At 48.0% G+C, this 18,753-nt stretch overlaps 1 protein-coding gene across 2 annotated transcripts in view; it reads left to right on the top strand.

Moving 5' to 3' along the window:
- LOC143300404 (rotatin-like) overlaps positions 1 to 18,753 on the top strand; it is an 87,203-nt gene that overhangs the window by 59,184 nt on the left and 9,266 nt on the right. The window contains exons 32-44 of one of the 2 annotated variants that reach the window (XM_076614042.1): positions 268 to 445; positions 2,760 to 2,842; positions 3,897 to 3,972; positions 5,090 to 5,294; positions 6,047 to 6,270; positions 6,748 to 6,888; positions 8,654 to 8,830; positions 9,178 to 9,387; positions 11,124 to 11,218; positions 13,304 to 13,381; positions 14,778 to 14,904; positions 15,607 to 15,830; positions 16,389 to 16,536. In XM_076614042.1, the coding sequence (XP_076470157.1) occupies positions 268 to 445; positions 2,760 to 2,842; positions 3,897 to 3,972; positions 5,090 to 5,294; positions 6,047 to 6,270; positions 6,748 to 6,888; positions 8,654 to 8,830; positions 9,178 to 9,387; positions 11,124 to 11,218; positions 13,304 to 13,381; positions 14,778 to 14,904; positions 15,607 to 15,830; positions 16,389 to 16,536 (1,966 nt within the window). The remainder of the gene's footprint in view (positions 1 to 267; positions 446 to 2,759; positions 2,843 to 3,896; positions 3,973 to 5,089; positions 5,295 to 6,046; positions 6,271 to 6,747; positions 6,889 to 8,653; positions 8,831 to 9,177; positions 9,388 to 11,123; positions 11,219 to 13,303; positions 13,382 to 14,777; positions 14,905 to 15,606; positions 15,831 to 16,388; positions 16,537 to 18,753) is intronic. The other variant, XM_076614043.1, reaches the window with a different exon arrangement.

The following is an 18,753-nucleotide window of genomic DNA, read 5'->3' as shown; positions in this document are numbered from 1 at the left end:
TTATTATTATTATTATTATTGCATTGTTACTGTTAAATGTAATTGCATGTTAGTTATGCATTTTTTTGTAGTTTTCTACCTTTTTTGTTTTCCTCTTTCCTCCCTCCTCCCCTGTGCCCCCCCCACCCCCACCCCGCCCAATCCCCCCTCTTTGCTTTTTTTTGCTTTTTTTTCCTTACTTTAAAAAAAAAATATATCGTCTATTGTCACTGATAGTGAAAAGACGCTAAACTAAAGAACGAACACACACACTGCACAATGTTACAGGTATCAGTGGTGGGGCTAAACGCTTTACTGGCCCTGCTACACCACAGCCACTTCTACCAGCAGCTGACGGCCATGCTGACGTCCTTCTTTTCCTCGGCCGTTCTGCAGCCGGTCATGGTGACCACCCAGGTCCCCCTCCACTCCCTCCACACCTCACACTCCTCCAGCACTGCCTCAGGTGAGTGGCTGTGCTGGGTAGTCAGCAGCAAGGGTGGGGCACTGTAGGAAGAGGCAGGCATGCCTTTCATTACAGAGGGCCCATATTTGTCTTGGAAAATTGACAAAATGGATAGGGTGTTGTGGAAAGGCAGCCTGACAACAGAACATCTGCAGCAGTCCTGCCCGCTCCACCAAGCGCTCCGAGAGAAAACCTGGCCCGACCCAATTCCAGCAGCCCGGAAGCTCTACGGAGGACTGGAGGACCTGCGATGTACTGCCTCCTTTGTCGAGGAGACGGGGAAATCCATCTGATAAATGACAAACGAGACAACAACAATACCCTGTCCCTGATTCTAATGTGTGTTGTTCCTGAAAAGCAGATTTGGGGGTAGGCATGCCTGTAGAGGCCCTGATCAGCAGGTAGCCAAGAGGCCCTGATTACAAATGATTGTCAAATGTGAAAGGACATGTTTTGGACAAAAATGGTGATGCTGTACACAAGAAATGCCAACCCAGAACTTTTTTTTTATGAACAGAAATGAAGAAGTATTGGTATGAACCCCAAGTTGTTATTGCTGCTGCATTGAGATTGTACTCACAGTTTCACCGGTGTGCTGGTAAAGACGTTTGGGTGTGGGATGTAAGGGAGTGTTGGATGGTGTTGTGGATGTGTGCAGTGAAGGTGTGGGATGTAAGGGAGTGTTGGATGGTGTTGTGGATGTGTGTAGTGAAGGTGTGCAAATTAAGGGAGTGTTGGATGGTGTTGTGGATGTGTGTAGTGAAGGTGTACGATGTAAGGGAGTGTTGGATGGTGTTGTGGATGTGTGCAGTGAAGGTGTGCGAATGAAGGGAGTGTTGGATGGTGTTGTGGATGTATGCAGTGGATGTATGCGATGTAAGGGAGTGTTGGATGGTGTTGTGGATGTGTGTAGTGAAGGTGTGCGAATTAAGGGAGTGTTGGATGGTGTTGTGGATGTGTGTAGTGAAGGTGTGCGAATTAAGGGAGTGTTGGATGGTGTTGTGGATGTGTGTAGTGAAGGTGTGCGAATTAAGGGAGTGTTGGATGGTGTTGTGGATGTGTGTAGTGAAGGTGTGCGAATTAAGGGAGTGTTGGATGGTGTTGTGGATGTGTGCAGTGAAGGTGTGTGATGTAAGGGAGTGTTGGATGGTGTTGTGGATGTGTGCGATGTAAGGGAGTGTTGGATGGTGTTGTGGATGTGTGCAGTGAAGGTGTGCGAATTAAGGGAGTGTTGGATGGTGTTGTGGATGTGTGCAGTGAAGGTGTGCGAATGAAGGGAGTGTTGGATGGTGTTGTGGATGTGTGCGATGTAAGGGAGTGTTGGATGGTGTTCTGGATGTGTGCAGTGGATGTGTGCGATGTAAGGGAGTGTTGGATGGTGTTGTGGATGTGTGCAGTGGATGTGTGCGATGTAAGGGAGTGTTGGATGGTGTTGTGGATGTGTGCAGTGAAGGTGTGCGATGTAAGGGAGTGTTGGATGGTGTTGTGGATGTGTGCAGTGAAGGTGTGTGATGTAAGGGAGTGTTGGATGGTGTTGTGGATGTGTGCCTTTTACGTATCACTCCCTTCACTATGCCTTAATGTATTTACTTATTTGTTTATTTTGTCATGTTATTTATTTCATTTTGTGTGAATGTTTTACACAAACCTAGGGCAGGCTCTCAAGGCATGATCAGTGCATTGGGTCTATGTGAAAATCAGGCATCTGCCACTGCTTTCTTACATATAACATATGTATATATATATATATATATATATATATATATATATATATATATATATATATATATATTGTATTGTATTGTGTTGTATTTCTCTTTTTGTCACAACAGATTTGTCTGTGTGAAATTCGGGCTGCTGTCCCCAGGGAGAGCGCGTCACTACACTACAGCGCCACCCATTTTGGGGGGCATTTTTTCCTGCATGCAGTTTTATTTGTTTTTCCTGCCCAAGTGGATTTTTCTACAGAATTTTGCCAGGAACAACCCTTTTGTTGCCATGGGTTCTTTTACATGCGCTAAGTGCATGCTGCACACGGGACCTCGGTTTATCGTCTCATCCGAATGACTAGCGCCCAGACCGCCACTCAAGGTCTAGTGGAGGGGGAGAAAATATCGGCAGCTGAGCTGTGATTCGAATCAGCGTGCTCAGATTCTCTGGCTTCCTGGACGGACGCGTTACCTCTCGGCCATTGCTCCACTATATATATATCTAAAAAAATTTTATTTTTTGTAACAGCAGATGTTGTGTAGCATATATGGATCTGCAGACACACTGTGACACCTTGAAACTGAAGCTGGAAGTGCTGTGGCAGTGTGCAGCACAGAGAGACGTGAAGAGCAGGGAGGGGACTCGGCACGCACCATGGACCAGGAAGCTGTGGCCACTTCTGCCAGGGTAGGTGTGGTGTGGTGTGGTGTGGTGTGGTGTGGTGTGGTGTGGTGTGGTGTGGTGTGGTGTGTGTGGTGTATTGTGTGTGGTGTGGTGTGTGTGGTGTTGTGTGGTGTGGTGTGTGTGGTGTGGTGTTGTGTGTGGTGTGGTGCATGGTGTGGTGGTGTGTGTGGTGTGGTGTGTGTTGTGTGGTGTGGTGTGTGTGTGGTGTGGTGTGGTGTTGTGGCGTGTGTGTTGTGGTGTGTGGTGTTGTGTGGTGTGGTGTGGTGTGGTGTGGTGTGTGTGGTGTGGTGTGTGTGGTGTGGTGTTGTGGTGTGTGTGGTGTGGTGTTGTGGTTGTGTGGTTGTGTGGTGTGGTGTGTGGGGTTGTGTGGTGTGGCGTGGTGTGTTGTGTGTGTGTGTTGTGTGTGTTGTGTTGTGTGTGGTGTGGTGTGTTGTGTGTGGTGTGGGGTTGTGTGGTGTGGTGTGGTGTTGTGGAGTGTGTGGTGTGGTGTGTGTGGTGTGGTGTGGTGTATTGTGTGTGGTGTGGTGTGTGGTGTGTGTGGTGTGGTGTGGTGTATTGTGTGTGGTGTGGTGTGTGGTGTGTTGTGTGGTGTGTGTGGTGTGGTGTGTTGTGTGGTGTGGTGTGGTGTGTGTGGTGTGGTGTGGTGTGTTGTGTGTGGTGTGGTGTGTTGTGTGGTGTGGTGTGTTGTGTGTGGTGTTGTGTGTGGTGTGGTGTGTTGTGTGGTGTGGTGTGTTGTGTGTGGTGTGTTGTGTGGTGTGGTGTGGTGTGTTGTGTGTGGTGTGGTGTGTTGTGTGGTGTGGTGTGTTGTGTGGTGTGGTGTGTTGTGTGTGGTGTGGTGTGGTGTGGTGTGGTGTGTGTTGCGTGGTGTGGTGTGTTGTGTTGTAACTCCATCTGTCTCAGGAAAACAGTGACCTTCCAGAATGCAACAGTGTAGCAGCCTATTTCTACCCCTATTGTTGTGGTTTTGTGTTGTGGATGTTTATTTTACTGTTGCTGTGATTAATGTTATTATTGTTGCGGCTTATATTGCTGGATGTTGACGCTGTCATTGTTCCAGAGCACAGGTGAATCAGCCCGCAGTGCTGGCAGCCAGGTGTCTCTCACCAGCTCCAGTTCAGGTACAACACGAACAGGTAAAATGATAATCAGGTAAAATGATAATCATGATAATGATAATAATCATAATGCATCACTTTTATGTGGAGTAACTTCCAGTACAAATGCTGCCCAGAGCAACTACATAAAAAGCGAACATGACATAAAAACATTAAAAAAACCCAAAACACCTCTCTCTCTACAAAACCATCCAGTGTATTCACATACAGAAATCAATACTCCCATACAAAATACTGCACGGCATTTCCAAACCCATCAAACACCACATGATGTAAGTAAGGAATGTTTAGAGTAAAATGAAATTTTATGAAGAAAACAACGCACACATGCACTCACACATTCACACATGTTTATTTGGATACTACATGTATGTGGGTGTACCTGTGCGTTCTTTGTGGTGATATTGTCTTTCTCTGACTGGAATGTCTGCTTCGCTGTTATCGTCATGGCTGTCATTGGCTTCTATGTGGTGGGAAAAGAAAGATAAGAGATAATATTGACAAAAAACATGACAAAAAGTCTCAGAATTATGTGTAATACATTGTACTCTGTATTTCCATTTTGGCTTTTTTTTTTTTTATATATATACAAATATCCTTGTATATTTGCTATTGTTTTGAATATCTTTGTATGTTGGCTGTTTTGTAATTGGAAATGTGGTTTGGTTTTGTCCAAAAACACACCGCTACAATCCAGTTGTAGCCCAGTTGATATAATGTGGTCAAGACACACTGCTATAATCCAGTTCTATCCCAGGTAACATGGACAGCAGTGGATATAACTTGGGCAGGACACTGGCTATAATCTAGTTGACTGATGTGGGGACAGCAGTGGATGTAACATGGACAAGACACTGGCTATAATCCTGTTGACTGATGTGGGGACGGCAGTGGATATAACATGGACAAGACACTTGACTGATGTGGGGACGGCAGTGGATGTAACATGGGCAAGACACTTGACTGATGTGGGGACGGCAGTGGATATAACATGGACAAGACACTTGACTGATGTGGGGACGGCAGTGGATGTAACATGGGCAAGACACTGGCTATAATCCTGTTGAACCCAGGCAGTGGGGACAGCAGTGGATGTGGGGATGGCAGTGACCCTCTGTGATCTGTGTGCCTTCAGGACTACAGCTGGACTCCACCTCATCCTCCTCAGCTGTGGAGGGGGGTGGGGGTGGTGAGGGTGTGGACCCAGAAGGCATGAGCAGCGTGGTGACGCCCTGTCTGGTTGCTGCGGTGACCCAGTTGCTAGGCAACCTGGTGGTGATGGCGCCCCAGGACACCTTCAACAGTCTGGCCGCTCACAATGTTCTGGACACTCTGCTCAGGTGTGTGTGTGTGGGGGGGAGGGGGAGGGATGTGTGGGTGTATGTGTGGAGTGTGTCTTGAATACGAAGATAACTTATCCTTCAAGGTAAACTGTACTCACAGGTCCCAACCATGTCAAAGATAGCTTGCCTGAAGGCAAAATGAATTTGTCTTGAATACGGCCCCTGGTGTTCACCAGTGACTAGGCTTCGAGGCCCTTTTTCAGCATGGTTTTGAGTCCCCAGGAAAGGCGCTTAAATCTGGTTTTCCTCTCTCCACCCAGGTGTTAATGGGTACCTGACTTTGGTTGGGGAAGGTAAAAATTTCAGAAGGAGAGGACTGGGCCCTACCTTTCTGTGCCGAGCCTTGGACACAGTGAATATCGATTCACTACCCTGGCGGCTGTGAAAGGTGATGGGACCTTCACACTTTAACTCATTCTACCCCACAGCCACATGCCTGCTACAACTCCCCTGGTTCAGCACTGCATCACACCACTGCAGTAAAAAACAGGGTGGTTCACTAAAACGGCAAAAATTGATGGAGAATTGTTGGTTTAATTGGTCAAATGAAGCTTCGTTTTCATGCTTCTGGAATCCGTGAACGGTTCAGTGTAGAATGTCAACTGTACCAAGCAAGAATGAATGAAATTAGAATAGTGTATTGGTACGAGAATACTTTTACCAGGTCCACAGGGGAAGTAATCACGGGTATGAGTTAACTCGTACCTTGAGTAGAATGAGTTAACCTTGACCCTGTGTGTGTGTTGCAGCCTGATGGACACGGGCTTGCTGCAGGATCTGTGCCGACAGCTGACCTCCGGCCCTCACCCCGCCAGCAGCCTGCTGACCCTGCGTGACCTGCTGCGTATGTACGATGCCGTCGTGTGCTTGCTGCGTACCTGCGTCATCATGAACTCCCCAACACGCGCCGCGTTGCTGGCCAACCATGGCGCCCTGAAGGCTGTCGCCTCCTTCATGCTGCTGCAGTGTGACAGTGAGTCTGACAGCATGCCCTCCCCTCTTGGCACTCTTTGGTCCGGAAAACCAGCAAAAATGTCACTGCATGTAAAGGATTGTCTGAAATGAATAGTGAAAGGTGAATTCCGGGTCTGTTCAGCTGTAAACCTCCATGCTCTATCTACTGCCTTGTTTTCTTTTTGTTCAAGTTTGGGACGCAGAAGGCGTTGAACTATCACAAGCCCCCACACCACAGTGTGCCTTCCTAAATACCACAGTGAACATGGTGATGCCCATACATCTCTCTCATCATAATATATAACTATGCATATCAGACACCATGCACACTGATGAGAAGGGAGTGGATGAATGGGAAGGAGCCAGGTAATAGTTTCAGTGTGTGTGTGTGTGTGTGTGTGTGTGTGTGTGTACATGAGCATGTGTGTGTGTGTGTGCGTGTCTGTGTGTGTGTTCATGTGCATTTGTATATATGTGTACATTTGTGTGTGTGCAGGTGGGGGTGACGTGGTGATGGAGTGCCGCCAGCTGTGGCTCAGCGTGGTGCGGCTGCTGTGCAGTCTGCTGCAGACACAGAGCGCTGCCGCCTTGCATGCCCTGTCCCTTGTGCTGCGTCCCCTGTGGACTGACTTCTGTGGTGAGTCCTTGTCCTGTCCTGTCCTGTCCTGTGGACAGACTTCTGTGGTGAGTCCTTGTCCTGTCCTGTCCTGTGGACAGACTTCTGTGGTGAGTTCCTGTCCTGTCCTGTCCTGTGGACAGACTTCTGTGGTGAGTTCCTGTCCTGTCCTGTCCTGTCCTGTGGACAGACTTCTGTGGTGAGTTCCTGTCCTGTCCTGTGGACAGACTTCTGTGGTGAGTTCCTGTCCTGTCCTGTCCTGTGGACTGACTTCTGTGGTGAGTTCCTGTCCTGTCCTGTCCTGTGGACAGACTTCTGTGGTGAGTTCCTGTCCTGTCCTGTGGACAGACTTCTGTGGTGAGTTCCTGTCCTGTCCTGTGGACAGACTTCTGTGGTGAGTTCCTGTCCTGTCCTGTCCTGTGGACAGACTTCTGTGGTGAGTTCCTGTCCTGTCCTGTGGACAGACTTCTGTGGTGAGTTCCTGTCCTGTCCTGTCCTGTCCTGTGGACAGACTTCTGTGGTGAGTTCCTGTCCTTGTCTTGTCCTGTCCTGTGGACAGACTTCTGTGGTGAGTTCCTGTCCTGTCCTGTGGACAGACTTCTGTGGTGAGTCCCTGTCCTGTCCCATGTCCTGTGGACTGACTTCTGTGGTGAGTTCCTGTTCTGTCCTGTCCTGTCCTGTGGACAGACTTCTGTGGTGAGTCCTTGTCCTGTCCTGTCCTGTCCTGTTGACCGACTTCTGTGGTGAGTTCCTGTCCTGTCCTGTCCTGTGGACTGACTTCTGTGGTGAGTTCCTGTCCTGTCCTGTGGACTGACTTCTGTGGTGAGTTCCTGTCCTGTCCTGTCCTGTGGACTGACTTCTGTGGTGAGTTCCTGTCCTGTCCTGTCCTGTGGACTGACTAGTGTGGTGAGTTCCTGTTCTGTCCTGTCCTGTGGACTGACTTCTGTGGTGAGTCCCTGCCCTGTCCTGTCCTGTCCTGTGGACAGACTTCCGTGGGGAGTCCCTGTCCTGTCCTGTCCTGTGGACAGACTTCTGTGGTGAGTTCCTGTCCTGTCCTGTCCTGTGGACAGACTTCTGTGGTGAGTTCCTGTCCTGTCCTGTCCTGTGGACAGACTTCTGTGGGGAGTCCCTGTCCTGTCCTGTCCTGTCACCCTTGTGGACCATCCTGTCCTGTCCTGTCCTGTCGTCACAGGTTGAGATTTCTTTGTGTGAAATTTGGGCTGCTCACTCTGGGGAAAGCATGTTGCCACAGTGCAACATTATCTTGGTTTGTTTTTTTGTTGTTGTTGTGCTTTTTGGTGATTTTTCTGTCTGCAAACATATTTGTTTTACCATCAAAATAGATTTTTCTACTGAATATTGCAAAGGACAACCCTTTTGTAGCAAAGAGTTTTGCAGCATAAGAAGAGGGCTTTAAAATAAAGTATTGGTGATCCCAGTACAAGCTGAAGCCCTAGTTCCTGTTTAGAGCTGTGGTGTGTTGCTGTGGATCAGTCAGGTTCCCACAGCTGTTGTGTGTTGCTGTGGATCAGTCAGGTTCCTACAGCTGTGGTGTGTTGCTGTGGATCAGTCAGGTTCCTACGGCTGTGGTGTGTTGCTGTGGATCAGTGAGGTTTGTTGCTGTGGATCAGTCAGGTTCCTACAGCTGTGGTGTGTTGCTGTGGATCAGTCAGGTTCCTACAGCTGTGGTGTGTTGCTGTGGATCAGTCATGTGGTGGTTCCTACAGCTGTGGTGTGTTGCTGTGGATCAGTCAGGTTCCTACAGCTGTGGTCTGTTGCTGTTCAGATGCCCTGGTCCATCTGATGGAGACGCGCACGGAGGAGACAGGGGAGCTATTTATATCCGTGACCTCCTTCCTGACCTTGCTGCTGACAGAGGAAGGCAAACACGTGGCCCGCGATTCACAGCGCTGCCATGACAACACCACCTTGACCTACCTGCTGGACGTCAGCAAGGCTAAACGTCAGTATGTGTGCGTCAGATGGTGCGTGTGTGTGCGTGTGTGCACGAGTTTGTGTGTGAGCATGTGTGAGTGAGTGTGTGTGTGTGTGTGTGTGTGTGTGTGTGTGTGAAAGTGTGTGAAAGCGCATGCAATCATGCTTTCATATGTGTGCATTTATATGTGTGTGTGTCTATAAAGAAATGTGAGAGAGAGAGGGAGGGACAACATGTACATGAAGATGTACATATGTGTGCACAGGTATGCGAGTGTGCACCTGTGTCCATGTGGAACAGTATAACAATGTGTGACACTTCCAGCAGAACATGGCCACGTCGCTGAGGCAGAGGATTTGGATTCTGTCCCACAGGGAGACAACAGGTGGCAGACAAGGAAGGGGAAAGAACTCACTTCACCACCGGGGCCTCACTGGCCAAGGTCTTGGTCAGCACCTACGAGCTGACGGCGGGGTCAAAGGTGGGGTCAAAGGGCAAGGGGAGTGGCCAGGCGGTGCTGGTGATCGGCACGCTCAAGTCGCTGCTGGCCGTCAGTCAGTCGGCAAAGTTCACAGCGCTGGACAGTAAGTGATCTTGTCTGCCCTCCTCTCTTACCATGGCTTAAAGGCATTTCTTTGGCTGAACTAGTGGAGCTGTCGACTTGTGTTCACTCTCTTCCCATCTCTTAAAGACGTTTCCTTGGCTGAACTAGTGAGCAGTCGACTAGTGGTAACACATGACCAGGAAGCTGATGTCCATGGGATGGAGTTCCTAGGAAGCTAATGTCCATGGGATAGAGTCCCTAGGAAGCTAATGTCCATGGGATAGAGACCCTAGGAAGCTAATGTCCATGGTATAGAGTCCCTAGGAAGCTAATGTGCATGGGATAGAGTCCCCAGGAAGCTGATGTCCATGGTATAGAGTCCCTAGGAAGCTGATATGCATGGATAGAGTCCCTAGGAAGCTGATATGCATGGGATAGAGTCCCTTGGAAGCTAATGTCCATGGGATAGAGTCCCTAGGAAGCTAATGTGCATGGGATAGAGTCCCTAGGAAGCTAATGTGCATGGGATAGAGTCCCTAGGAAGCTAATGTCCATGAGTCCCTAGGAAGCTAATGTGCATGGGATAGAGTCCCTAGGAAGCTAATGTCCATGGGATAGAGTCCCTAGGAAGCTAATGTGCATGGGATAGAGTCCCTAGGAAGCTAATGTCCATGGGATAGAGTCCCTAGGAAGCTGATGTCCATGGTATAGAGTCCCTAGGAAGCTAATGTCCATGGGATAGAGTCCCTAGGAAGCTAATGTGCATGGGATAGAGTCCCTAGGAAACTAATGTCCATGGGATAGAGTCCCTAGGAAGCTAATGTGCATGGGATAGAGTCCCTAGGAAGCTAATGTGCATGGGATAGAGTCCCTCGGAAGCTAATGTCCATGAGTCCCTAAGAAGCTAATGTGCATGGGATAGAGTCCCTAGGAAGCTGATGTCCGTTGCTTAGGGACCCGCACTGTACCAGGATTTTTCTTTTCCTTCTTTCCTAGACCGTGAGTGGTGGTGTGAATGCTTGTCTTTCTGATGACATGATGAACTGAAGTCACATGTGCAGCATGCACTTTGTTGATCCTACACTTAAAAGTGAAGAATTTTGCAAGTCTTACGATGAACTCATTGTGCGGTGTGTTGTCATTTCAGTGGGTCTGGTGGAGACGTTGATGGACAACATGGAGCAGATCCATGTTGTACAATAGGTGTGTTGTTGTTGTTGTTTCAGTGGTTCTGGTGGAGACGTTGATGGACAACATGAAGCAGATCCTTGTTGTACAATAGGTGTGTTGTTGTTGTCGTTTCAGTGGTTCTGGTGGAGACGTTGATGGACAACATGAAGCAGATCCTTGTTGTACAATAGGTGTGTTGTTGTCGTTTCAGTGGGTCTGGTGGAGACATTGGTGGACAACATGAAGCAGATCCATGTTGTACAATAGGTGTGTTGTTGTCGTTTCAGTGGGTCTGGTGGAGACATTGGTGGACAACATGAAGCAGATCCATGTTGTACAATAGGTGTGTTGTTGTTGTCGTTTCAGTGGGTCTGGTGGAGACATTGGTGGACAACATGAAGCAGATCCATGTTGTACAATAGGTGTGTTGTTGTTGTCATTGTTTCAGTGGGTCTGGTGGAGACATTGGTGGACAACATGAAGCAGATCCATGTTGTACAATAGGTGTGTTGTTGTTGTCGTTTCAGTGGGTCTGGTGGAGACATTGGTGGACAACATGAAGCAGATCCATGTTGTACAATAGGTGTGTTGTTGTTGTTGTTTCAGTGGGTCTGGTGGAGACATTGGTGGACAACATGAAGCAGATCCATGCCCGCCTCAGTCTGGATTCTGTCCACCCCGCCAAGGCTGGAAGGAAAAAGGTCAGTCAGCCCTGGGGATAGGATGGCGGGATGGGGAGAAACAAGGTCAGGTCAGGGGCATAGCCCTTGCTACTGGTACCATCTAACCCAGTACTACCTGCCACATGTGAAGTCTCCCAATGACGGACCAGGCAGAGGAGGAAACCTTTCCCAATGGCTGTGAAGGTGGAAGAGGATGACCAAAGGGCAGGGGGAGGGAGAGCTCTTATCCTTGGCTGGAAGTCCTCCTAGGAGACGGAGCTCTGAAGAAGAAACCTGCACCTGCTGAGGCCGCCATCCTACACGTGGCAGTATCTGCACCTGTGGGACTGTGAGCGTCGGTAGGCGAGAGAGTGGGGAAGGGACTGCACAACTCCTTCTCACTAAAAAAAAAGTCACCTATGCTGGTCAGGCATTTTCCCTCGCAACACCTGTGGGAAGTGCTGCGCATCTAGAATCGCCCTCGTCTCCCATATGAGGACACACACCGACAGATAAGTCTGTCTGCCTACTCATCCGTTGGACCGACAGGAGACTCCATCATGGGAAGAATCACTTTGTTATTATTATATAATTATTTTACTACTAGAATTATTATCATCATCATCATTTGCGTTGCTTCTAGTCCAGCTGAACACACACAGGGCCATATCAGGGCTGATACACTGCGTCCAGGGCAGGGCACAGGAAGGTGGGGCCCAGTCCTCTCCTTCCGCCATTTTAACCTTCAGCAAGCCAAGTCAGGTGCTCATTCACACCTGGTGGAGTGGGGAAAATCGGAGTCAACTACACATACACTTTACCGTGACCCACTAGTGCAGACTCCGGCAGAGAGTCCGCTTCCTGTCCTGTGCAAACTACTACCCGCCTATGCAGAGAAAACGAAAGTAGCTACAGCTGATAACCTCCCTGAAGCAGGTTACCTCCCTTCTGTGTCCCTGACTAGCTTCCTCTTTTTCTGCCAGCCATCTTGACTCCTGATCCTGTGCTCTTCATAGGGCTAATTTTTTTTTTTTTTCTTCTGTCTGTCGATTCTTTGACACTCATGCTTTGTGTCTGATGAAGACTTGTAATAGGTCACAAACTTACTAAGCTCGTTTCGCCGATCGAGCTAACATTAAGGCACAATCGCAGTTGTTAGGGCTCTCCACCTCGGGTTCTCTCAACAACAGGTACAGATACAGGTACAGTATTTGGGGCAGAAATTAAGCCTTGCCTCCTCCTCTCCCTCCGGTCCACCCCAGACCACTACCACCTCCCACACCTCCTCCGGTGTCATCTCTGGGTTTGTTTCCCACACAAAGGTCAGTTGTGCTGTCTCCTTTTTTGACTCGATCAGTTCGCGTCCACGCTTTTTCAAGTGCCTTTCTCAAGGACAACACTGGGCCAAAGCGAGGGATCGAACCCTGACTACTGGTGAACACTGGATCAGAAGTCCAGTGCTTTACTGAATCCACCACAGTGCCTCACAGGTACAGAACAGAAATAATTGAAAATATTTGTCTGCATTTGTATTTCTTTTTATCACAACAGATTTCTCTGTGTGAAATTCGGGCTGCTGTCCCCAGGGAGAGCGTGTCGCTACGCAACAGCGCCACCCATTTTTTTGTATTTTTTCCTGCGTGCAGTTTTATTTGTTTTTTGTATCGAAGTGGATTTTTCTACAGAATTTTGCCAGGAACAACCCTTTTGTTGCTGTGGGTTCTTTTACGTGCATTGAGTGCATGGTGCACACGGGACCTCGGTTTATCATCTCATCCGAATGACTAGCGTCTAGACCACCACTCAAGGTCTAGTGGATGGGGAGAAAATATCGGCAGCTAAGCCGTGATTCGAACCAGCGCGCTCAGATTCTCTCGCTTCCTAGGCGGACGTGTTACCTCTAGGCCATCACTCCACTCAACAACGACAACGTGAAACCAGCAACAGCTAGTGCAGCAGCAATTCTTTGCCAGCCTTGGGGATTGAAGACATTGAGAGCACAACACCACACATGGAGTTTTGAGGAGTCTCCTGGAGTCCGAAAATGACTCCAGAAATCCACCCCACCCCACCCCTCCCTCCTTGTATTTCACTGAAGTTGAACCGCTGTGCTTTGCCTTTCAGGAGGATGGAGTGTTACAGGAGCTGGTCTTCACGGTCAACATTCTGCGCAACCTGATCTGTGGCAACGAGCAAGCCAAGGTGGGCATTTGTCCTGTCCGACGTACAGCACGTTGTAACCTGTACTCAGCGCTCAGGGAAGGGACACAACTCTTTTGAATGTTTAAACGCAGTTAATGCCCCTGTTGGTTGCAAAAATCATTTGTAGCTTGTAGTAAAGGCCAAATGGAAGATTAGGCTTCGTGTTAAAACTGCTAGTCCTTATAAAGTAAATCATTGTTCGTGCGTCAGTGCTGTTTGGTGTTGAGGTTTATTGAACAGAAACCTATATTTTTCAGTATGGATCATGTCATGTGGTAGCTGATATCTTGACAACAACAGTACCGAATAGTCTCCATCGTAAGCTGCCATTATGTTTAAACGCCTAAACAGGGATAGGTTTAAGAAAAGCACGGTATGATTTCGATATGATCAGCGTGTTTTGTGATAACGTGCCCTATTCCACTTGTGTCCTCTCTCTTTCTCTCCATCTGCCCTTACCTGTGTGTGTGTGTGCGTGTGTGTGTGTGTGTGTGTGTGTGTCTTTCTGCCTATATGTGTGTGTGTGTCCTGCTGACTTTCAAGCGTTATTGCGTTTTCATGGAAATTACTGTATAAATACTTTGACAAGTCCTCCACATTGAACAGGGAAACGAAGGCTAGCTGAAGGCATGGTTGTTGAGTGCCAGTCATCAGTGACTGTACTTCAGGCAATGAACGTAATGAACCAAAAAACATTATTTCAGTGATTGTTATTATCATTGTGAAGAAAGAAGGCAGTGAGTGACACAGTGTGTGACAGCTGGCGTGTCAGCACAATGATTGTTAATATCACAGTGAATGCAGTGAGTGACGCTGTGTGTGACAGCTGGCGTGTCAGCACAATGATTGTTAATATCATAGTGAAGGCAGTGAGTGACACAGCGTGCTGTGTGAGACAGCTGGCGTGTCAGCACAATGATTGTTAATATCATAGTGAAGGCAGTGAGTGACACAGTGTGCTGTGTGTGACAGCTGGCGTGTCAGCACAATGATTGTTAATATCATAGTGAATGCAGTGAGTGACGCTGTGTGTGACAGCTGGCTTGTCAGCACAATGATTGTTAATATCATAGTGAAGGCAGTGAGTGACACAGCGTGCTGTGTGAGACAACTGGCGTGTCAGCACAATGATTGTTAATATCATAGTGAAGGCAGTGAGTGACGCTGTGTGCTGTGTGTGACAGCTGGCGTGTCAGCACAATGATTGTTAATATCATAGTGAAGGCAGTGAGTGACACAGTGTGCTGTGTGTGACAGCTGGCGTGTCAGCACAATGATTGTTGTTATCATAGTGAAGGCAGTGTGTGACACAGTGTGTGACAGCTGGCGTGTCAGCACAATGATTGTTAATATCATAGTGAAGGCAGTGAGTGACACAGTGTGCTGTGTGTGACAGCTGGCGTGTCAGCACAGTGGGCTGGGGGGCGTGGTTCACAAGCTGTGGGCGTGGTGTCTTCAGGAACACTCCCTCATGGCCGCCGTCCTCTCCCTCCTCATCAACTTCACCACCAGCTGTCCCCCAGGTGAGACTGGCCTGATGTGTGTGTGTGATACTTCTTCTTCTTCTTCAGTGTTCCTAGTGTGTGTGATATGTATCTGTGTGACATGGTGTGTGTGTGTGTGTGTTTGTGTGTGATATGATGTGTATGTATATGTGATATGGTGTGTGTGTGTGTGTGTGTGTGTGTGTGTGATATGATGTGTATGTATATGTGACATGGTGTGTGTGTGTGTGTGTGTGAGATATGATGTGTATGTATATGTATATGTGACATGGTGTGTGTGTGTGTGTGATATGATGTGTATGTATATGTATATGTGACATGGTGTGTGTGTGTGTGTGTGTGTGATATGATGTGTATGTATATGTGACATGGTGTGTGTATGTGACATGATGTGGGTGTGGGTGTGATATTTCTTCTTCTTTTGCAGTGTTCACAGTGTGTGTGATATGGTATGTGTGTATGTGTGACATGGTGTCTGTGTGTGTGTGTGATATGATATGTATGTATGTGAATGTTTGTGTGTGTGTGACATGATGAGTGTGTGTGACTTGGTGTGTTTGATATGTGTGTATGTGTGACATGGTTGTGTGTGTGTGTGTGTGCGTGCGTGTGATACCATATGTGTGTGTGTATGTGTGTGTGTGACATGATGTGTGTGACAAGGTGTGTGTGACGTGACATGACATGTATGTATATGTGACATGATGCGTGACGCGACAGCGGCCAGCTCCCTGGCAGCCACAGCCTCAGGCGTGGTGGGCCCCAGCGCCAGTCGCCAGCAGCTGGTCAGCAACTCCCTGGTCGTGGCGGTGGTGAAGGCAGCTCAGAGAGAGATGGAGCGAGAGCTGAGCTCCCCGTGCCCCGGGTCCCCCCACCTCAAGCTGTACTTCACCCTCCTCACCTCCCTGGCCCTGGCCCCAGAGTGTCGCAGCCTCATCTGGAAGGTCAGGGGCTGTCAGGCCACTCATTTCGCTGTCTGGGGGCATGGGAGTAGGGCGGGAGGGGGTTGTGTTTGGGGATGTGTGTGTGAGGAAGAGTGAGCGTGTGTTCAGAAGTGAATTGGATGGGAGCAATAGCCGAGTGGTTAAAACGTTGGACTTTCAATCTGAAGGTCCTGGGTTTGAATCTTGGTAACGGCACCTGGTGGTTAAAGGGTGGAGATTTTTCCGATCTCCCAGGTCAACATATGTGCCGACCTGCTTGTGCCTGAACCCCCTTTGTGTGTATTCGCATGCAGAAGATCAAATACACACAATACAGATCACTGTAATCCATGTGGGTTATGGAAACAAGAACATACCCTGCATGCACACCCCCAAAAACGGAGTATGGCTGCCTACATGGCAGGGTAAAGATGGTCATACCTGTAAAAGCCCACTCAAGTGAACGGGGGAGTTGCAGCCCAAGAACGAAGAAGAAATGAATTTCAAACTTTATATGTTTCCTCACTGGGACACTGATTGTGTAAGCGCCGGTCACATCAGAGTCATTGTGTTCTGCAGAGCAACCTGCTGCAGGAGTTCTCCAAGCTGTCTCCCAGCCGCAGTCGCAAGTGGCGGAGCCGACAGCTGTTGGACAGCCTTTGGCTGCAGCTGGCTGTGGGGCTGTCCTTCTCCACTGACGGCCAGAGCATGCTGCTTCGTGTTGACGGTGAGTGCTGTGGGATTGTATTGTAGGATAGTCATGTCCATGGAACTGTATTGTGGGATAGAAAAGATCATATTGTCTCAGCTCTTAGCTCATCTGGAGCAGAATGGTTTACTTAATTCCCACCAGTCAGCTTATAGACGTGGTCATAGTTGCGAAACAGCCCTTCTTAGAATAGTGAATGATTTGCTCTCGGGATTTGATGAGGATAAGATATCTGTTCTCGCTCTCTTAGATTTGTCAGCAGCTTTTGACACTATCGACCACTCTATCCTCTTGAACAGACTTAAAACTTCCTTTGGTGTTCGTGACACTGCACTAGCATGGATCACGTCTTACCTGTCAGATCGTACACAGAAAGTGTGTGTAAATGGTACATACTCTAGAGTATCTGCTTTGAAATATGGTGTCCCACAAGGGTCCGTCCTAGGTCCTGTTCTTTTCGTGCTGTATGCGGCTCCTGTGTCGGATGTCATCAGTCATCATGCGATGTCGCATGAGAGCTTTGCTGATGACACACAACTTTATCAGTCGGCTTCCATAGCTGAATTTGATGCACTGGTGACTCAAACACAGGAGTGCATTGCTGGCCTCAAGGAATGGATGACTCTCAACAAGCTGCAATTAAATGATGATAAGACTGAATTTATGATAACCTGTCCAAAGAAGTTTCGTCAACATCCTTCCTTTCCTGACTCTGTTCTGATCAATAGCACACCTGTTTCACTTTCTCCCTCTGTTCGCAGTCTTGGTGTAATCCTGGACCAGTCTCTTTCCTTCCAACAGCACATTTCGAATATCTGTAAAGTTGCGTATTTGGAACTGCGTAGAATCAGCTCTATCCGCCACTATCTCTCAACCGATGCAACCAAGACACTTGTATGCTCTCTGGTTCTATCAAGATTGGATTACTGCAACTCTCTTTTGGCCGGCCTTCCCAAATACCTGTTAGACAGACTCCAAAGAATTCAGAATAACGCTGCCAGACTCATTTGCAGAGCTTCTAAATTTGACCATGTTTCTCCTCTCCTTCAGTCTCTCCACTGGTTGCCTGTTTCTGATCGAATAGACTATAAGCTATCCACTCTGACCTTTTCTGCAGTCAACGGATCTGGCCCAGAATATCTTTCTGAACTCATCCATATCTATACCCCGTCTCGCCAGCTCCGTTCTTCCTCTGATACTCGACTTCTCAGGATACCTCACGTCAGAAGTAAGACCTATGGACACAGATCGTTTTCTTTTCAATCGCCAAAGACGTGGAACAAGCTCCCTGATAACCTCCGTCATTCTGATTCCCTCGCATCTTTTAAATCTCGTCTCAAAACTCACCTTTTCCCTCAGCAATAAGTTCAATTGTGGCAGGTCCACAACTACATGCATGTATATGAATGTGTATTGTGTGTGCGTGTGTCTATGTAAGTTTGTGCCTGCCTATGTGTGCGTATGTGTTAGAGTAGCTGTTAGATACACATGTATGTTAAAATGTATGTATGCAGTGTGTGTGTGTGTGTGTGTGCGTGCGTGCGTGTGTGTGTGTGGTCACATTTTGGTGTGTGTATGTAACATAGATATAATGTTTTATGTTATCAAAAACGTTTTTGTAAAGCACCTAGAGCAGATTTCTGGATAGTGTGCTATATAAGTATCCATTATTATTATTATTATTATAGTTGTGTCCGTGGAACTGTATTGTGAGATAGTTGTGTCCGTGGAACTGTATTGTGGGATAATTGTGTCCATGGAACTGTATTGTGGGATAGTTGTGTCCGTGGAACTGTATTGTAGGATAGTCATGTCCATGGAACTGTATTGTGGGATAGTCATGTCCATGGAACTGTATTGTGGGATAGTTGTGTCCGTGGAACTGTATTGTGGGATAGTTGTGTCCGTGGAACTGTATTGTGGGATAGTCGTGTCCGTGAAACTGTATTGTGGGCTAGTCGTGTCTGTAGAACTGTATTGTAGGATAGTTGTGTCCATGGAACTGTATTGTGGGATAGTTGTGTCGATGGTACTGTATTGTAGGATAGTTGTGTCCGTGGAACTGTATTGTGGGATAGTTGTGTCCATGGAACTGTATTGTGGGATAGTTGTGCCCGTGGAACTGTATTGTAGGATAGTTGTGTCCATGGAACTGTGTTGTGGGATAGTTGTGTCGATGGTACTGTATTGTAGGATAGTTGTGTCTGTGGAACTGTATTGTAGGATAGTTGTGCC

Source organism: Babylonia areolata, chromosome 26, assembly GCF_041734735.1.
Source record: "Babylonia areolata isolate BAREFJ2019XMU chromosome 26, ASM4173473v1, whole genome shotgun sequence".
NCBI classification, from domain to species: domain Eukaryota; kingdom Metazoa; phylum Mollusca; class Gastropoda; order Neogastropoda; family Buccinidae; genus Babylonia; species Babylonia areolata.
The sequence above is the reverse complement of the archived record's forward strand: the minus strand, read 5'-3'. Positions and strand labels throughout refer to the sequence as shown.